At 48.6% G+C, this 17782-nt stretch overlaps 1 protein-coding gene across 11 annotated transcripts in view; it reads left to right on the top strand.

Annotated features, from left to right (window-relative positions):
- WDR20 (WD repeat domain 20) overlaps nucleotides 1-17782 on the top strand; it is a 61255-nt gene that overhangs the window by 30737 nt on the left and 12736 nt on the right. For 5 of the 11 annotated variants that reach the window (XM_034992874.1, XM_034992879.1, XM_034992880.1 and 2 more), the window contains exon 2: nucleotides 8305-8487. The exons of 2 other annotated variants lie outside the window; for them this stretch is intronic. In XM_034992874.1, the coding sequence (XP_034848765.1) occupies nucleotides 8305-8487 (183 nt within the window). Of the gene's footprint in view, nucleotides 1-6800; nucleotides 6963-8304; nucleotides 8488-17782 lie in introns of those variants that run through there. 4 more of the 11 variants (XM_034992876.1, XM_034992884.1, XM_034992883.1 and 1 more) reach the window with 4 other exon arrangements.

The following is a 17782-nucleotide window of genomic DNA, read 5'->3' as shown; positions in this document are numbered from 1 at the left end:
ATGGTCCATAGTTTGCCAGTGTCACAACATGTTAGGTCCTAGAATTCCTCCCCAAGCCCCTTTAAGAGGGAACTTAAAAAAATTATTTTCTAAGAATTCACAATGAGTATCTTCTGCAGAAATAAAACATCTTGCCTTTTCTTCCATGTGAGGTGTTGGTATTCCCTTAGGAATGGGAGTGCATATTTTATGCATATTTAACAGAGGGTTTAATAAAAAATAGGTCCTTTGAATATGTCGGCATTTTAATGTGATGAGATCTGGTGTTAGAATGTGTGCAAACTGAATTTATCTAATGTTTATTCATAGTTTCTCCTTAATGAAGAACTCAGTGCTCCGTTAGCCTGCAGGACGCACCACCACAGCTCTCTGCAGTATTTCACGGGGTGGGGAGAGGCCTCACCTGAACTGGGGCTTCCCCTCAACATGAAGAGCTGGTGAAGAGGTGGCAGTTAGCGGCTAATTAAGTTTGGTTTTTAAAAACTATCGGAGGGAAGAGCAGTCAGTTTTCCATAGCGAGCAGTTTCTAAGTGACAGGCTGCCTTGGGCAAAAAATGACTCTGATGGCGGCAGAAGCTTGTTGGTTGAGCAGGTCCTTGACTGAGTGCTGGGCCGGTGGGCTCAGTCCTGCTTCTCCCCCCCCGCCCACCCATCAGGGCTCCAGAGAGGGCGTTTGGCCTGCTCCTGTGGAGAATAGTAAGCAGGTCCACAGATTGTTGCTGCAAAAGTTCACTGAACATCTTTTTTTTTTTTTTTTAGATTTTATTTATTTATTTGACAGACAGCGAGAGAGGGAACACAAGGAGGGGGAGCGGGAGAGGGAGAAGCAGGCTTCCCGCCAAGCAGGGAGCCCGATGCGGGACTCGATCCCAGGACCCTGGGATCATGACCTGAGCTGAAGGCAGACACTTAACGACTGAGCCGCCCAGGCGCCCCTCACTGAATGTCTGTGCCTTCTGTGAATGGCCACCTCTTCCCGTTCTGGAGCGACATACATGTGGGCCCCTCGCCTTTTACACCTCATTTGCCTCTCTTCTGATGATGTCTGGCTTCATGGCCTGGCTGCTGCTGAGCACACACACACGACAGGAGCTCTGAGCTGGGGGTGGTGCGTACTCATTCCAGGGCCAGAGCCTCGCAGACGCATGCTAGCGAATGACATACCCATGATTTGTGTTTAGTCACAGGAGGGGGTCTGATGGGCGTGTGCTGTGTGTCTGAGGAGGAAGGAGGGATCTTGTTCTGGAAAATTACATTGAAAGGAAAACATGCTTAAAACTTGGCTTCTGCTGTTGTCCTTCTCCGGAAAATTTAGGGCAGGAAATTTAGGGCAGAAAGAATGATCTCTGTTTTCCTTATTTATATTTCTTTGAAGGTACTAATGAGTGATGAGGATTGTCAAAGCCTGTCTGTGATAAGCAGCAAATCCTTATGTCTGCTGAAGGGGAAATAGAGTTTCAAAGAGGAGAACTGACTTTTCTCAAGTGCCTTTGAAGTGCCAGGCATTAATCTTGGGACTCTAACCTGTTACTCCATTTTAATCAAACAGGCCTGCGAGGTAAATAGCATTGAGAAGGTAGGTCTGGAATCTGGGCCACACGGATCAGGGCTGGCATATTTGATTCCCACCTCAGCAAGCGCAGGCGCCTGGAGTCACACAGTGATGGGATTTCAGCGCTAGGCGCTGCCTCGCAGGTCACCCTGTCGGTAGCATGGCACATGGGCAGGAGCTCAGGGGCTGGCGTCGAGACCTCTGGGCTCACCACTTGCTTCCTTTCGACAGCTGATTCCGTTTACCTATTTATGAAATTCGAGTAGCAGTCGTCCTCAGGGCACGGGTTTACAACAAGGGCCAGAAGAACCAATGCGCACAGGTGCTTTGTAAACTGTAAAGTGACTTACCAGTATTGGCTAACAGATTGTTTTCTTTCACAGATGGGCACCCAAGAAAGCGTTAGTTGTTAATCAGGGTTTCGGTCAGCAGAAGGATCACATATTTGCTTTCATGTTTGCTGGCTGTGGGACTTTTTCCTTCCATTTTCGAAGTTGTTTCATTTCTGCAATAAATATTAATGATACCATTTATATGCCAGGCCTTCTATTAGGTGTTGGAGATAGAGTGGTGAATAAGGCAAAAGAATTTCTGTCCTTTTTGAAACACTGAAACTGTTGATTGTACAGTTGTACGATTGACACTTTCTTCCCCCTACTGGGATAAGAGATTCCAAACCTGATGGATTCCTTATTACCCCGATACATATTTTTAAATCGGTGTTAGACTGTGTAAATACCATTCGTGCCAATTATGCAGCTATTTTGGGTGTGGCTGAAGAAACTCTGAGAAAGATGGACCGTATGGGTGTTTCGCACGGTCAGCCTGTTTTGTTCCTGCGTCAGGGCAGGTAGGTTGGACTGTAGAGTTGGCACCCGTGTCATGTCTTACAGCTGATGGTACCTGAATGCTAAACTGCTCACCTGCACGTGCGGCGTGAGCACGAAGACGTTTGGAAATCGCTGTTTGGTATTTTTGTCCCTAGCGCCGGGTGTTTTCCACTATGGTGAAGAACATTTTGGTTGAAGAGTACATTGAACTTTGTTCACAAAGTGAACATATCTCGGCTCTGAATGGCCAGTCTCATTTTCATTCGTGCCTGGGACTCGGAAGGCTTCAGCTTTTCCCCAGGATGACCAGCTGGTTGTGGTCCAGCCCCAGACTGTGGACTCATCCCTTGCACGCACTGGAGACCCAAACCCTGACTAGGTGGAAAGTCTCCCAGAAAAACTGGAACGGTCTCTGTAATGTGGTTTATTTTGCCTCCCAAGTCTTAAGGTCGGACTCCAGATGTTCCCCTTCTTTCCAAGTAGGTGATTCTTTGTGGCCCTGGAAGTAATCGCTTGCTCATTTTTGGCTCTTATTTTGGTTGTCTGAGATGTGGTCAAGAGGAATGCTAATGGAAAGCAGGATATCCATTCTCTTCTGATTTTCAGATCGCATAACGGAGACCTTTGATGTCCCTGGGGCTGCTCCAGCTATTTTTGATTAATTCATTCAGGCCTTCAGTGACTCAGCAGCCTCCTGACTTTTTTGTTGTTTTTAAAATGAGCTGGACTTTCATGATATATGGAATACAGTTAACATTAGTGATAGGCACTCGGTGACGGTCAGGTGAAAGCCTGCTTCCCAGAGGTGAGAGCAGGAAGTCATGACATTTGTGCTGCTGGGAGCAGAATTTGTATGGAGACTGTGCATAGGGAAGGTATTCTAAGTGAAAGAAGGAGTGTAAGGAAAAGGTAAGAAGGTATAAAGAGCACAGGCAGTGTGTGAACAAGTGTCTTTGGAGGAAACGTGTGAAGGGGAGGGGATGATGAGGTCCATGTTGGGAAGGCCTGTGAGTGCAAGCCGAGGAATTCAGCCAGTGTTAGGGCAGAGCCATGGAGGTTTTAAGTGGGAGAGTGACCTAAAGCTTCATGAAGATGAACGTGGCATCATGTGTGGGATTAGTTGGATGTGGGTAGAAATGGGTGGAAGGACTCTTTTCTGGCAAGTTCTGTGGGACTGGTTTTTGAAGTGATTTTTGGATGGGGAGGGAGAATATAAAATGTAGGGAAAATAAAGTCCACCTTTATTACCAACACTGCCCCCCCACCCCCATATCATCATCTGACATCCTTTTTTCAAAAGAGGTCTTTTGAGATATTTTCCATACCACACCAAATGCTTCTGGGCACTCAGGAGTAGCAGGTTCTATGAAGGGGGCTCGGCACAGGCCCACATGTCTCCTCTGAGTTCCGCTAAGGGCAGTGTGAGCAGGCCCATTGAACCGGTGCGGGCTTTCCTTTCGCTGGGCATTCCGCAGCAGGCCAGGCACGGGTCTGGGGTGAAGATGTGAGCTGGAATAAGAGGGCTGCTTTTGCAGACCTTTGTAGTGCTGGAAAGGGAAACATCACATTATTGTTTGTACTTACTGATCAAGAATTTTGATAATCATTATTTGATAATTTGTGTCTGTGGTAGGAACTTTAAACCATCATTTAAAATTTTTCTATTGAGAACGAGACACTGACAGATTATTTGTAATCAGTAACTCCTTATGCAGAAACAAATGAGCATAAGATGCAGTTTAATCTTACCTGAAAAAATTGGAATAGTTGCAGTTTCATTTGTTCAACAGACAGCACTGTGACAGACTGGGCACTCTATTGGGGCTGAGTAACCAAATGTGATCTAATTCTTAACATTGGTAAGATTTCTTAAAAAATATGTTCTATAAATTCATGCTTAAGAATTCAGGTAACTGGCAATCATTAGGATGCAGACGCATTAAAAAAATCTCAAGTGTCTGTAACCCGTTTATGTGGAATTTACCAGAAAGCTGAAACATAAAAGCTGATTTTGTGGAATAATACAGGGGTAACTATTTAATAAAGAAGTTCTGCTCCTTAAAGGAGTTTTTATTGTAATTGTAATTTTATGGTAATTGATAACAGACATAAAACAATACTGTAATCATGTAAGTGATTAAATACTTAATTTTGTGGAACGAATTAAAGACTTCTAGAATTGAGATAAAGGTTGGGAAAAAGCTTGTTGGAGGTGGGGCTTGAACCGCTGGGTAAAATTCCCCCATCCCAACCAGGAGAGCGACCTCCTGGAGCCAGGAGACGGGCTGTGTGCCTGCAGCACGCTCAGGACTGCGGCGGGGAGGGCAAGCAGAGGCTGGAGGGCAGGGGCTGTAGAGTGCTGGAGCCGGGCCCGGGGGGCCTGAATCCCTTCCCGGTTCCGGTTCCTCCTCGGAGGATGGCGGGTGGGTGGGATCAGTGCCCCCTGTGGGGGGCTGTGAGGTGAGAGTTGTGAATGTGAAGCTCCTGGTGCCCAGCAAGTGTTCCACAGGTGGACTTCATGCTCCTGTGTGGTGGAAGTCAGGAAGCTCCTGAAGCATTTGCCCAGAGAGGTAGGGTGTGACAGGGACAGATTCACAATGGTAGCTGCCCTTCGAGTGCGCCTGCACACCCTGTGCTTTGTAGATCCATTCTTAGTGGGCCTCACCACTGCCTGGCGGTGGGGCTGGGCACTTTGTTCTCTGAGAGGAAAGGAGCACCTTGCCCGGGCCACCCATCTACCCAGAGGGAAGGCAGGGTTTGAATCTGGGCCTGCCTGGCTCCAGAGTCTGGGTTCTTTCTCCTTCTACCAGACTGCTTCTCCCTGGGAAGCCCTCTGATGACCCCGTGCAGGAGAGGCATGGCTGGCTCAGGTGGTTATTACTGCTACTCAAAGTTGTGTGTGAGTTCAGTGTCCATGTTGGCACCCCAAAGAAGAGAGGAAGAGGAGGAAGAAGAAATAGGGCAGCGACACATCAATTGCAAAAGAGATCGAACTTGGTGACTGGGTGCAGAAGAAAGAGGACAAGATGGGACAGAGATGACGGCACCGTTCAAATTGAAGGCAGCCACTGGTAACCTGACTTTCTCGCCCTGGTCTTGGGCTCCAGAGCTCAGGCACCAGCAGTGGAGTCCATGGGTTTCTCAGAAGTCAGCTTTCTTATGGACACACACCTAGCGGTCACTTAGGGCTTCACAATAATTGCTGCTTGCTACATGGAGGGGTCATGTTGCTTGGAGGGACTTGAGCTGCTCTAGGAGGATTGGTGCCCTTGGGGGTTGGGGACAGGGAGTGACCTTAGATAAGAGATACTCTGAGTGTTTCTTAGGCCTCAGTTTACTTTGGTGCCTCCAAGGACAGTGCTTCTCACCAGTGTTGAAGGACCAGTTGTTAAAATTTCCAGTCTATCTGGACTGATACTTTTCTGAAATTGAAAAAAAAAAAAAGAATTACTGGGAAACAAAACTGAAAAAGACATGCAGAATACAAATTCTAATTTTTATTATTAGAGTCAACAGATACAAAGTTATCCTTTCCGATTGCCAGAGAAGTTTCTGAATGCTTATTCTCCATCTTTGTACTTAATCTTGCTGCCAACCAGCAGGCTGGCATGGCCTGGTACAGTTTGAGAGCCCTGGTCTGGGAAGAAAGTTATTAAGCAGATTAGTAAACAGGATATTTTAGGAGTATTTACATGATTTAAGAGTAAAAGTAGTCTTTCAGTTGGCATTTAAAATACATGTGATCTATTTACAGATGATATCTTTTCAGTAAAGTTCCTTATTAGGAGGCCAGGATGTACAATAAATATACCAAGAACTGAGCTAATGTAGTTACTGTGAGCAATCTGTAAGTTTAACTCTACACTAGTAGCAATATTCAGAAAAATGGGTGCTTTTACTTCCTCTGTTGTTTCTGAGAACCACTGGATGTCCTTTTGCTCATTTAATTTATATTGGTATGTTTTCTCGGTAATTTTTGGCTTGCCTTTGAATTGATTTTTATAGTTTTGTGCATAATTTTAGATATGTTTCTCAAGGAGGAAGTACCCTAAGCAAACTTAAAAAAAATTCTCCAAGAGTTACATATGCTGATACAGAGATCATGTAATAATTTAATTGTTCATATTTCAGATTTGGTTTTTGTCTCTAGCTGCCAGTGTCTTTTACTTTCTGTTTTGAGCTCTTTTGACATTTGCTGATACTGTCTTTGCTCTGAAATGATTTGCTAAGGTCCCTTAGCCTGGCTTCTTTTTCCCTGCCTCTAGAGCCCAGCCCGGGAGCAGCTTCTGTCAGTCGGCCTGTCCCTGTCCTATTGCTGTCGGCAGGCAGAGGCGGCTTTCTCTGGCCCCTGTAGCGCCCTCGTACACCTGCTGGGCATAGCCTTCAGCTGACCTCAGCACTTACTCCCTTCTCCACTGGCCCATTTTCCCCTGCTGCAAAGTCAGGACTTCCCTGTGTTTTGTATCGTACTTTATATTACACTTTTCAAGCTTCTTTCATGTACATATTCTCTTATTTCATCCTCCAGACAATCCCATGAGGTTGGTAGGACAGAGATTCTCATCTCCGTTTTAACTGAGGTGAGGCTGGGAGAGTGTCTGCATGGCATGTATCCTCATTCCTCTGCCCTGGGCTCTCAGAGTGCATGTTCCACTCGGGTCCAGACTTCCAAATGTCCGGGTTTGGAGTTTGCTCAAACAAAGATGCCTGTAATTTTGAGGTCCTCTTTTTCTACTCTACTTTGTTATTTGGAAAGCGAAACATTAGAATCCTCAGCACAATGTCACAGGCCTCTTTGAAAGAAAGAAATCTTCAGAACCTAACTCAGGGGTTGGTCAGCTCTTGCGGCCCCAGTGGTCATGTCCGAGGACGCGCTCAGGAACCTGGTTGTCCGCACCTGTGACTTTCCACTAAGGCTGGAGGGTGGCATCCTTAATTTCCACATCAGCCCGGCGCATTAGATCGCATAGAACATTTCTCATGAAGAAAAAAGTTCCGCTGTAGGGATTTACGAGGAGGCATACTGAAAAATCACTTTTTGGCCCAAGTCGGAGGTCATTTGCTTCTGACTTTGGGGTATGTGGGTGTGTGTTCTCCCCATCCTGGGTTCTACATCCAGCCACTTACTTAGGTAGGTATGGTGGGTGACCTTGGCTGAGTTATTTAATTTCCCTAAACTTGTTTTCTCATCTGTAAAATGGGGGAATGTTCTCTACTTTGAAGGATCATTGTAAGGTTTAAAGATGATGCATGTCGTGCGCTCTGAGTGTGGGCTCAGTAAGTGAAAGGTACCTGAATGCTGATGCAGAAGAGGGACTGGGGCCCAGTAAGAAGGCACCTGCTTATAATTGGCTGCAGCAGTGGTTCTCAGATCTGAGTGGGCATCGAATCCCCTGGAAGTCTTGCTAGGCCCACCCCTGTAGTTTCGGATTCTTTTGGTCTGGGGTGGGGCTTGAGAATTTGCATTTCTGAGTTTCCAAGGTGATGCTGCTGCCGCCACCGCTGGTCTGGGGACCACACTTTGAGAACCCCTGGGCTACAGGTAACTCACCAATGAGCATTTAGATGCTATAGATCTATTTGCAAGCTGAGTTTTTATGTGGTTAGAGGTACTCTGTTAGAAATTGCTTGGGATGAATGCATTGTGCAAATACTGAATTTAGTACTTCAAGGATTTTTCCTCCTGAAGTCCAGGAGTTTTTGTTAAAGATATTTGAAGAATAAGATGTGGAAGTAATAGTTATGAACATATTATGAATAGTCTAACAATATCAAATTGGCTAATGTATATGAAAGTGCTTTTACAAGATATACCTTTGTTTTTAAGATTGAGCATCATAATGGAGTATAAAATAGTGTAACTATTAGATTTCTCATCTCAATGTGCTGTTTACCGTATGTATTTTTCTCTTTCTCCTCCAGGCTGCTGACTTGAGTAAACCAATAGATAAAAGGATATACAAAGGAACACAGCCTACTTGTCATGACTTCAACCACCTAACAGCCACAGCAGAAAGTGTCTCTCTCCTAGTGGGCTTTTCCGCAGGCCAAGTCCAGCTTATAGATCCAATCAAAAAAGAAACTAGCAAACTATTTAATGAGGAAGTAAGTAGCACCCTGTCTTAGCTGTTAAGAATCCCTTTAAGAATTTATACGTTCTTACCAAGGGCTGTGGGCCTTATTTTACACGTCGAGCTAAGCCCATCTTTCATTCTCTCAACTGTCCTACCTAGTATTACCCGGTTAAATGTGGTGAATTAACTTGTTGACTTATACCTGTTCTTCCTTGGGGTAACTGTTCTGTGCATTTTTTTTATGGCGCATGCTCAGGTGTCTATAGCAGGTGCTTTAAAACTCTTTTATAATGGAGACAGGGATGAAACTGTCACTTGATATTTATAATTTAAATAAGAAGATACAGAATTTTAGACCTTGTTCACATCACCAGAAAATTTCATGCAGATCAAAGAACTTGATAATAATCCCTTAGGCCACTTAAATGGTAGCTCAGGCTTTTGTGTCTGTATTTGATAGGTATTTGGCTAAGGGGTAGTTTTCTTTCTCTTGGAAATATTTGCTATAAAATCACCTTTGACATATTTGAAATCCTGGCAATTAAAATTGGATCACATGACATAGTTTTTGCTAGTGATAAGCATGTGCTGGGTTTCTGGCATCTCCAGTTTTGTTCTGAAAGGAGCCTGAGTATGTGAGCTGTGTGTTCAGGAACATGTCAGAACTGTTAAATGTGACCCGTAGAAGTCGCCACAGAGGTAGTGTGGTAGAGCTGTCACGGGGGCTTTTCGGCCCCCAGAGTTGCCATGGCAGATTCGCTGTACTCTCTCCTCTGTTTCAGGGCGGCTTTCCCAGCAAACAGAAAAGATGCGGTGGGCTTGCTGACTTAGAAGCCCTGGGTCCCAGTGTCAGCTGGTGACCTTGGCCCCAACATGACAAGGGTCAGGTCATGTGGGATCCCTCTCTCAGGAAGGGCAGGTGGTGGTGTGCTGTCTGGTTTTGATGTCATGAACTTGGAACAGAAGTGCATTATAGGTTCTGGTTCATAAGAAATAATTTTGTTTGGGCAAGAATATTCAAGTTCACAAATTGCAGTTAAAATTCGGATTCTTTAACAGTGTCGTGGCCCGTGCTGTCTACACAACCGGTCCCCATCCACGGTGCTTCTGTCTGGCATTGCCAGTGGATCTGGTGAGATCTCTTGAACCACGCCATCTCCTCTTCTAGTTGCATCTGGCTTGACCGGAAACAGAACTTGCCATGTGGATTGGCAAAACTCTAGAAGAAAAGTATTTATCCCAGTTTCTGTTAAAAATAAGTCTGAAGCAGAAAACTTTTATTTACCTAAGTCTTTTACTAATAATATCTGGGGAAGGGATTACCCAGTAGCTGAATGAATTTTTTTTTTCTCCTGGTGGCGGTTGTGGGGGAGTAACCGTTCTTCTCTGCACTGTCACCGGAAACTGAATTTGGAGTCCTTGTGGGGTTTTGTTTGTACGCAGGTAGGGGGCGTGTTATTGAGGGGGAAGGGCTGCTGGTAAACGAGATCAGGAGGCTGCTCCGGCTGAGGATGGCACACAATGCCGCTCGGAGAACAAGAGGGGCTTGTGTGTCATCACGGGGGAGGCAGGAGTCTCGGGGCCCCGAGAGCCCTTGGACGCATCAGCCAGATCCATGCCTTGCCCCGGACAGCAACGGGGATTGCAGGCTAGGAGGCAGCTCGTCACTCAGTGATTTCAGCACGACTTGTCTCCTACTCGTCTTGTAGTTTATTTGAAAAATGGCTGTTCACCCTGTAGGACTGTGCAGGGTTGAATGCCAGCTGAGGCTGAAATCGATTGCCAAGGCTGTGTGGCTGCCGTGTTCATCAGGTTTTGGTCGATGTCTAAGAGCAAGGGTCATCAGAGGTCTGTTTCTGTGAGCGTGCCTGAATGGTGATTGAAGCCGTCATCACGCCGTGCTTTGCCTTGGTGTGAGAGTTAGAGGTTTCAGACTGTTCTATAAATTTGTCCCCTGCGTGGTTGGTCAGGCTGCTTTTTTCATCTTACAGAGAGGAAATAGTCAAAGAGAAGGTAAGTGAGTTGTCCAGGCAGGTAGTAAGCTGACGACAGAGGTGGAAATTACTTCCACAAGGGCTCCCTGGTCACAGACTATAAGCCACACCATGTGTGGTTGCCGGATGGCTGGGCCCTTGTGTACACCCTCAGGAGCTCACAATTCAGTAGGGTGGACGGGTGGGGCCCTGGGGCGTGTTATCAGAGTGTTAGGAACAAAGTTCCAGGGGATATGTGTTCACCGTATTCTTCAGCGTGTATCAAATACCATAAAGCAGAAGTTAAGTTCGGTGGAGGAAGTCTGAGATTTCCAGAAGGTGACACTTTAATCTGGGTCTTGAAAGATGCACAGGAGGTTGGGGAAGTGTGAGAGAGGCTCTCAGAGCTGGAGAAAACTGCTTGGTGTGCAGAGGAGCGTTGGGTGGCCATGCGTGACCAAGTCAGCGTGCAGGCCTCAGAGACGCAGGGGTTGGAGCCGACGGATACGTTGGAACCAGACTGTAGGTGCCTTGACACACTAAGAAATTTGGATCTGATGCTGGAGGCTGTAAGGGCAGTTTGGGGCTTTTACTCAAGGGGGTGAGTGTGTCAAGCATGTCCTTTAGAACGCTTGTCAGCACTGTGGAAGGTGGATTGGAATGAAGAGAGAGTGGCAAGGGCGGCAAGACCAGTGAGGAGGCTGGTACCTGCTCACGTGAGAGCAGTGGCCATGTCTCATCCAGGCGACAGACCTTGGTTTGCCTACCGTGTGCCCACTCGGGCCTGCTCTGAGTCACCCTGAGAGAGAGGGAGAGACGTGTCAAAAGTAGCACCCCTCACGCACGCTTAGGGCAGATGCTGACGTGTGGCGTATGAGGAGGCAGAGGCCCGGGGAGGCAGGGAGAGGGACAGGGGTGGCGGAGAGCTTCTCTTGAAGGAGGTGTCGTGCTCTAGGCAGGGCCTCCCACGCAGAGGCGGCCGGCCAGGTCCACCCAAGGCGGAGCGTTTCCCAGAAGGGAGAGCAGGCGAAGGCCTGCAGTGGGAAAGCAGAGTGGAGAGGCAGCCGTGTCCCCAGGGAGGGTGGCGTGAAGGAGGCCGTGAGACTGGAGCGCCATGCCATCAGGTTGGTGTCTGAAAATCCCCATGGCTGCCGCTTGCAGTTTGGTGGGTTTCTGGCTGTCCCTCCCACACTGGGGAGGACTGGGGAAGGAGCAGGCTTGGAGTGGAGGGGAAGATCCAAGTTCCGTTCTGTACTTGACCAAGCTCCAGAGGCCGGTAGATGTTAGATACGTGGACCTGGAGTCCAAAACCAGGGGTAAAAATCCGGGAGTTTGGCGTGTAAATACTCACCCCATCCCTGAGATGAGACGAAAGGCCCGTGGTGCTGGCTGTCCTCCGAGGCTCTGGCCGGCCCGTCATGTGGCCTCCAAAGGGGCACTCACAACAGTCCGTGAGACTCAGCTCCGTGGCTCAGAACGCAGAGCCTTGAGCCTTGAGCCTGACCGCCTCCCTGCCTGTCCAAAGTGGGTGAGAACAGCACCCACCGGAAAGAGGTGAGGAGAGTTGTTGAGCACAGGGCTGGGAGAGTGAGCCCTTGGGGGATGCTCAGCAGAGTTTGCAGGTTGAGGGGAAGCCCCCGGAGCACCTCCCACCTGGGGGTGCAAGGAAGGGCTTCTTGGAAGGGGAGATCCCAGCAGTTCTGAAGGAGAAGCCAGTAAGTTTCCAGGACAGCCCAGGCAGAAAATGAATGTGTGTAGAGCAGAGGACGGAGAACAGCTTATCACATAGGTCCCGTGTGTGTCTCACTCACCGGGCGCTTCTCTCAGCTGCCCGTTGCACGTGTGTGTATGCGTGCACACGCCCCGTGCTGATTCTTCCACCTTTGCCTCCCTTCTCCAGGTTCCTGGCCCATGGAAATACAGCATATGTTTGCATGGGCAGATGGATGGATGGAATGGAATTTTAGAGTCTAGAAATCCACCTGACATTCAAGATAGATGAAAATTTCTATCTGGGAGTCAAGTATATCTTAAAAGGTGATTTTTTCCCTCCATTAACTAAAAAATTTAAAAAAAAATTTTTCTTAATGATTGTTTATAGAAGTACAAAGAAGATGGAAAAACACCATCTATAAGTCCCAGTGCTCCCTGTTAACTTTATTGTTTTTGTAGTTTTTACTTTTTCAGTGAGGTGAGACTAGTAGATTCACACCTTCCTTCAGAGGTCCCCTGACCTCCACCTCCCAGTCTGGCCACTGGAGTTAGAGGCGAGCCCCGCTCCCGTCACACCCCCCTGGCCGGGTGTCCCTGTCACACTACAGAGCCTGGCTGTTGTACCCACTCAGTCCAGAAGGAAGGAAGTGCCTGGTCCTCTCCAACCTTCCTGGGGGAGTGACGCCTGCAGGTCCCCCAAGTCTCTGCTCTCTGCAGTCTCTCTCACTGGGCCCTCAGTGTCTCTGTAGCATTCTGTATGTAGTGCTCATGGAGCGTACCTTCACTCTGCAAGCTCCCTGGAAAGGAGAGGCCCCCATCCGGTCAGCATTCAGCCTCGTGTGAAGGACCCCGAAGGGCTGAGGAGTTCACTCTTTACTACTAGTGGTTATGGTGTACTGGGGAGGGGCAATTATAAAGGGACAATTTGCAGATGATGATGAACTCAGACTTGTTTGTCTTTGTAGAAATTGTCATTATTTCAGGGTTGTATCCATAGAATAGTAACTTCAGAGGATTTTCAAGTGTGTTTTGATTGTTGGGTAAGATGTAAAATCCAAGAAGTACTTGTCACCGTGGCTTCTTTCATTACTGACATGTAATGAGACCCTCTGTCCTTGACTTTGTTCCCCATCATGGGCTACAAGGCCAGGGCCATCACACTGGGTGGGTCCGTGTCTCCTGTTATCCAACTGAAGGGCCCACGGGAGGCAAGGCCGCCCTTTGCCTGCCCGAGCTGCGCTGCGTCTTCTCTCTCCTTCCTGGCACCCAGTGCCCCCAGGGGCGGGGAGGGCCAGGCCAAGCTTTGCAGTCTTCTGTCCAGTTCTGGGACAAAACGTGGTTATGGGCATTTTGTTAGTTTTGTTTTGTTGTTCCTTTTTTTAATCAAAGGAAGGAAAGGAGCACATAATGCTCTACTCCTTAAAGTTTTAGCATTGATAAAATGACATTTGATCCTTCTTTCTGTGGTTTTGAAATACCCTTTCCTCGCACTTCCTGAGGGAAGCAGCTCTCTTTACATGTGTTTACATAAACGAAGCCCTTAGTCGCCAGTTTTGCTTGTGGCTACATTATAGCTCCCCTCCCACCCACCCCACCCCCCACCCCACCCCCCCACAGCTGCTGTGGTTTTTGAATGGTTTGCTTCAGTACTTTTGTTACAAATTAATATCTGCATTATAAAATGCATACCCTCTGCCCCCTAATTTTTTCCTGCTTGTCATGTTGATAGTAGTAGAAAAAAAATAGACAACTAAGGGCACCTGGGTGGCTCAGTTGGTTAAGCGTCCGATTCTTCGTTTTGGCTCAGGTCGTGATCTCAAGGTTGTGAGATTGAGCCCCGCATTGGGCTCTGCGCTCAGTGCAGAGTCTGCTTGAGTTTCTCTCTCCCTGTCACTCTGTCCTTCCCCCAAAAAAACATAAAAAATAAAAAGACAACTAAGTGATTTAGAAAGCTTTGTCTTAGCAGTGACGCTTTAACATGGTTATAGATTTATTTTTATTTTTGCTTCCTTTTAATTAGTTTATTATAGTTAGAAAATGTTGTCTCTTAATGCCATTAGGGATGGTAGTCTTAGTGTTTGAATTTTACTGGATCTGTATCAGCAAAGGGACATTTTCTTTGGAATTGGGGTGGGGATTGTGCAGGGCTGCCGGTTAATATTAGCGAGAGGCTAGTGAGAGGCGTGGGTGTGGGAACCCACTTCCGTGACATGCAGAGATGGCATATCCGTCTCCAGCTTTTGTGTTTGGTTTTTATAAAAGTGATTATAGAAATTGGCTCTGAGCATTTTGGGATTTGAGTCTTTAATGGAAGCCCAATGGCGAGCCAGGTGACCTCGTAGAGACTCTCTTAACTGCTGAACCTCCCCAGCCGCCTCCCTGCCCTTTTCCCCCTCCCTGGGCACCTGCCCTGCTCCATCCCACCTCTGCTGGTTTCCTGGAAGTGGGGTTCACGCTCTCCTCCACTCCTTTGCCTCCTCTACCAGTCAGTGTCCCCTGGACGTGTCCTCTGCAGCCCGGGAGCAGGGGGCTCTCCTCCCCTGGATCCCCAGCCACCCCTCCCCTTGGTCCCTCAGACTTGCTTCCTGCGCTCTCCTAAGGAGGCCTCCCTGCTCCTGCTCTGCCTGCCTCCGCCCTGCTGGGGTCCCTGTCCCCGTCTGACCCTCAACCTCAAAGACTCCATCATAAGACATGGAGGGCAGTTGTGACACCACAGAGCTCCTGGTCCACGGTGGTCACTCAGCATCAGCTCCTTCCTCTCTTCATGGGACTTCGGGGTCGTTTCCTCGGATGTTCTTTCTGCCTGCCTGAGTTTTGTCCTGCTCCCTGTGAGTGGAGGTCACCCTGTCCTCTTCTTCCACACTGCACCTTCCTTGGGGATCTTAGGTCACAGATCTGGCTCTCAGCTGTTCTCAGCTGGTGTCCTCGTCCCCCCTGCCTGCTAGATGAGGACACTTAGGTTTCTCCCCAGCATAATCCCACCCCAGCCTTCTCTGTGTGGCAGTCGCTCAAGCTCCAGGCCCAGGAGAATTCACAGGCCCCTTCCCCACCCCCACCTCCCCCTCAGCCTGAACCATCGTTAACAGCCCATCTTGCCATGCTGCCACCGGGCACTGTCCAGACCTTTTTGTCCACACACAGCTGTCCCAGCCTCCTAACTGTTTCCTCCCCACCTGCCTCCCACCTCCCATCTTCCATTCTGTACCTTCTGCCAGGGGGGATTCCTCGATAGTCTGTCACTTCCCCTTTCCAAAGCCTTCCCTCCCTCCCTGTCTGCAGCCTCACCGCCGGTAGAAATGCAGTGTGAGCCACATATGCAATCTTACATTTTCTAACAGGACATTAAATAAGCAAAAAATGGGTGAAATTAAGATTTTGTTTTCTCTATATACACCAAATATTATCTCAACATATATGTAATATGAAATTATGAATGAGATTGTTTCCATAATTTTTCACGTCTTCAGAATCTGGTGTATTACACACACAGCACATCTCACTTTAGGCACATTTCAAGCACTCAGGGCTGTGGGATTGGTGGCCCAGGGCTTCAAGGTCATGGTCCAAAGCCCCTTAGCCAGAGACTTGGCTGTCCTGAGCCCCAGCTCACAATTCCAGACCTAATTCCCGGTCTCTGCTTAGGTGCTCCAGCCAAAACAGGTGCTGCATGGGTCCCCACACCCACCTGGACTGCTCTGTCCTGAGCCACTCCCAGCACAGTCCTTCCCACCCTCCGCTTCTCTCAGCACCCCCCCCCCCCAGGTCTGCTCAGGAGCTCCTCAGAGACCAGGCTTCTGCTGATGCTGTTCTATCACCGTGTGTCCAGGTCACGGACCCGCTGGTACTAGAGAATTCAAGCTTAACAGGGTCATCCTGTTACTAAACATGGGGCACTAAGATTCTTTACCTTTTTTACTAGATACTTTCAGCAACAGAAATAACAGCTTTATGGTGAGAAACTGGCTTCATTCTTTATCGAATACAATGTTTACAGGTATTTGTTTCTTAATCAGAAAGATGGGAGTGAAATGCTTTCTTTTCTCTTCCTATTTTGTTAAATCCAAACCAAATGATAACCAGAGCTGTTTAAATTCAGTGAATCTCTACTAGCTAGCCCTAGAGTTGTGCCTCCTGCCCAGGCTTAGCGTCGGAGGCAGGCTCATGTCCTGTCCTGAGAACCCATGTGAGTGGCCCTGGCCTTGGATGGTGTCTGTTGGCGCAGGAGGTAACAGCCCCGCCTTGCCCAGTCCGTTCGCCTGCTCTGGCTCCCTTCTTCTCTGGGACGCCCAGTGCTGGCTCTGCTCCTGCCTCAGCACCTTGCCGCCACAGTTCCTTCCGTGAGGATGCTCTTCCCCACGTGCTCTCGGCCTACCTGCTGAGGCTGTCAGCCTGCTCAGCTAGCCCTTGCCGCCCGCACAGTCTCGCTAGGCTCTCCCGCCTGACATCGGAAGGCGCTCCAGCCTCCTCCCCATCAGCACTGTGCCTTCTCCCCTGGTTTGTTTTTTTCCACAGCTCTCGTCACCCTCAGATCTTGCAGATCTCACTGTCTTCTCCTCCCACTTGGACGTGAATGCCTGTCTGTTTTAATCAGTGCTGTATCAGCGCCTGGCATTAATGTGTTCTGTCCTCCGTGGGAGGTAATTTGGCAATATCTATAAAAATCAAAATGTAGATACCTTTTGCCCCAGCTGTGTTACTGGGAATTCATCCTGCGGTGGACTCATACACGGGGAAACGGCCGTGTGCGCCACGGAAATGTCCAGCGGTGGGGACTTTTAAAACAAATGACCGTGTTTCCATCCATGTGAGTGAGTGCTCTGCAGCTTTAGGAAAGAACAGGGAAGAGGTCTCGGTACCCATGCAGACAGCCATATGGATGCGTGTCTGAGTGAGAAAGCAGCAGGGCACACGGTGCCTCGTGTGCTCTGTGGTGTGAAGAAAGGGGGTGGATGGATTTGTCTCCACGTTTGCCTTGTCCGTGAACGGAGACGCTCTGGAGAGAAATAGGAACCTTCATGCCGGTGACTCTGGGGACAGGTGATCTGGACCGGAGGAAAGGGATGCGAGGGAGCTCTCTGCTGCACGCTTTTATGTGAATGACGAATAGATTGCCTACTCAGACAAACCAAAGCTGGCCTTGCGGGGTCCTTTTGAGGTTAAAGAGCACGTGTGCAGAGCCCCTTGCGGTGCCCAGCACGCAGAGTGGAGCCTCCGATGGGAGGTCAGCACTGCTGTCCCATTGTACGTGCCGCATGCCCCAGCCCTGGGGGAGCCCCCGGTAGCGCCCCTCGAGGTGGGTGCTGGCCACGCCGGAGTGCACGACCTGCCAGGGAGAGCCCCCTCTGCGTCCAGGCCTGTCCCGGCGCCTTGCTGCTGGGGTTTGCGGCTGCCTGCTCTGCTGTCCCCGATTCCCAGGTACCCGGCCGGGGGCTCGGAAGGGGAGGCTCAGGTGTTTGTCCATAAGTTGCATCCACGTATCTGCTTATAGTCGTCTCCATGCACCTGTTTAATGGGGAATGAAGTCGCTACGTGTGTTTTGTTATCCCGGTGACACTTATGGTCACAGCAGTGCTGTCATTCTCTGTCTTCACACCTCACAGTTGCAGAACAATACTGTTTATTTGGCAGTATTACAATTTC

This window comes from Mirounga leonina, unplaced genomic scaffold, assembly GCF_011800145.1.
Source record: "Mirounga leonina isolate KUSES-001 unplaced genomic scaffold, KU_Mleo_1.0 Mir_82, whole genome shotgun sequence".
In the NCBI taxonomy this organism is placed as follows: Eukaryota; Metazoa; Chordata; class Mammalia; order Carnivora; family Phocidae; genus Mirounga; species Mirounga leonina.
Note: the sequence above shows the minus strand (reverse complement) of the source record. Positions and strands in the feature narration are given on the sequence as shown.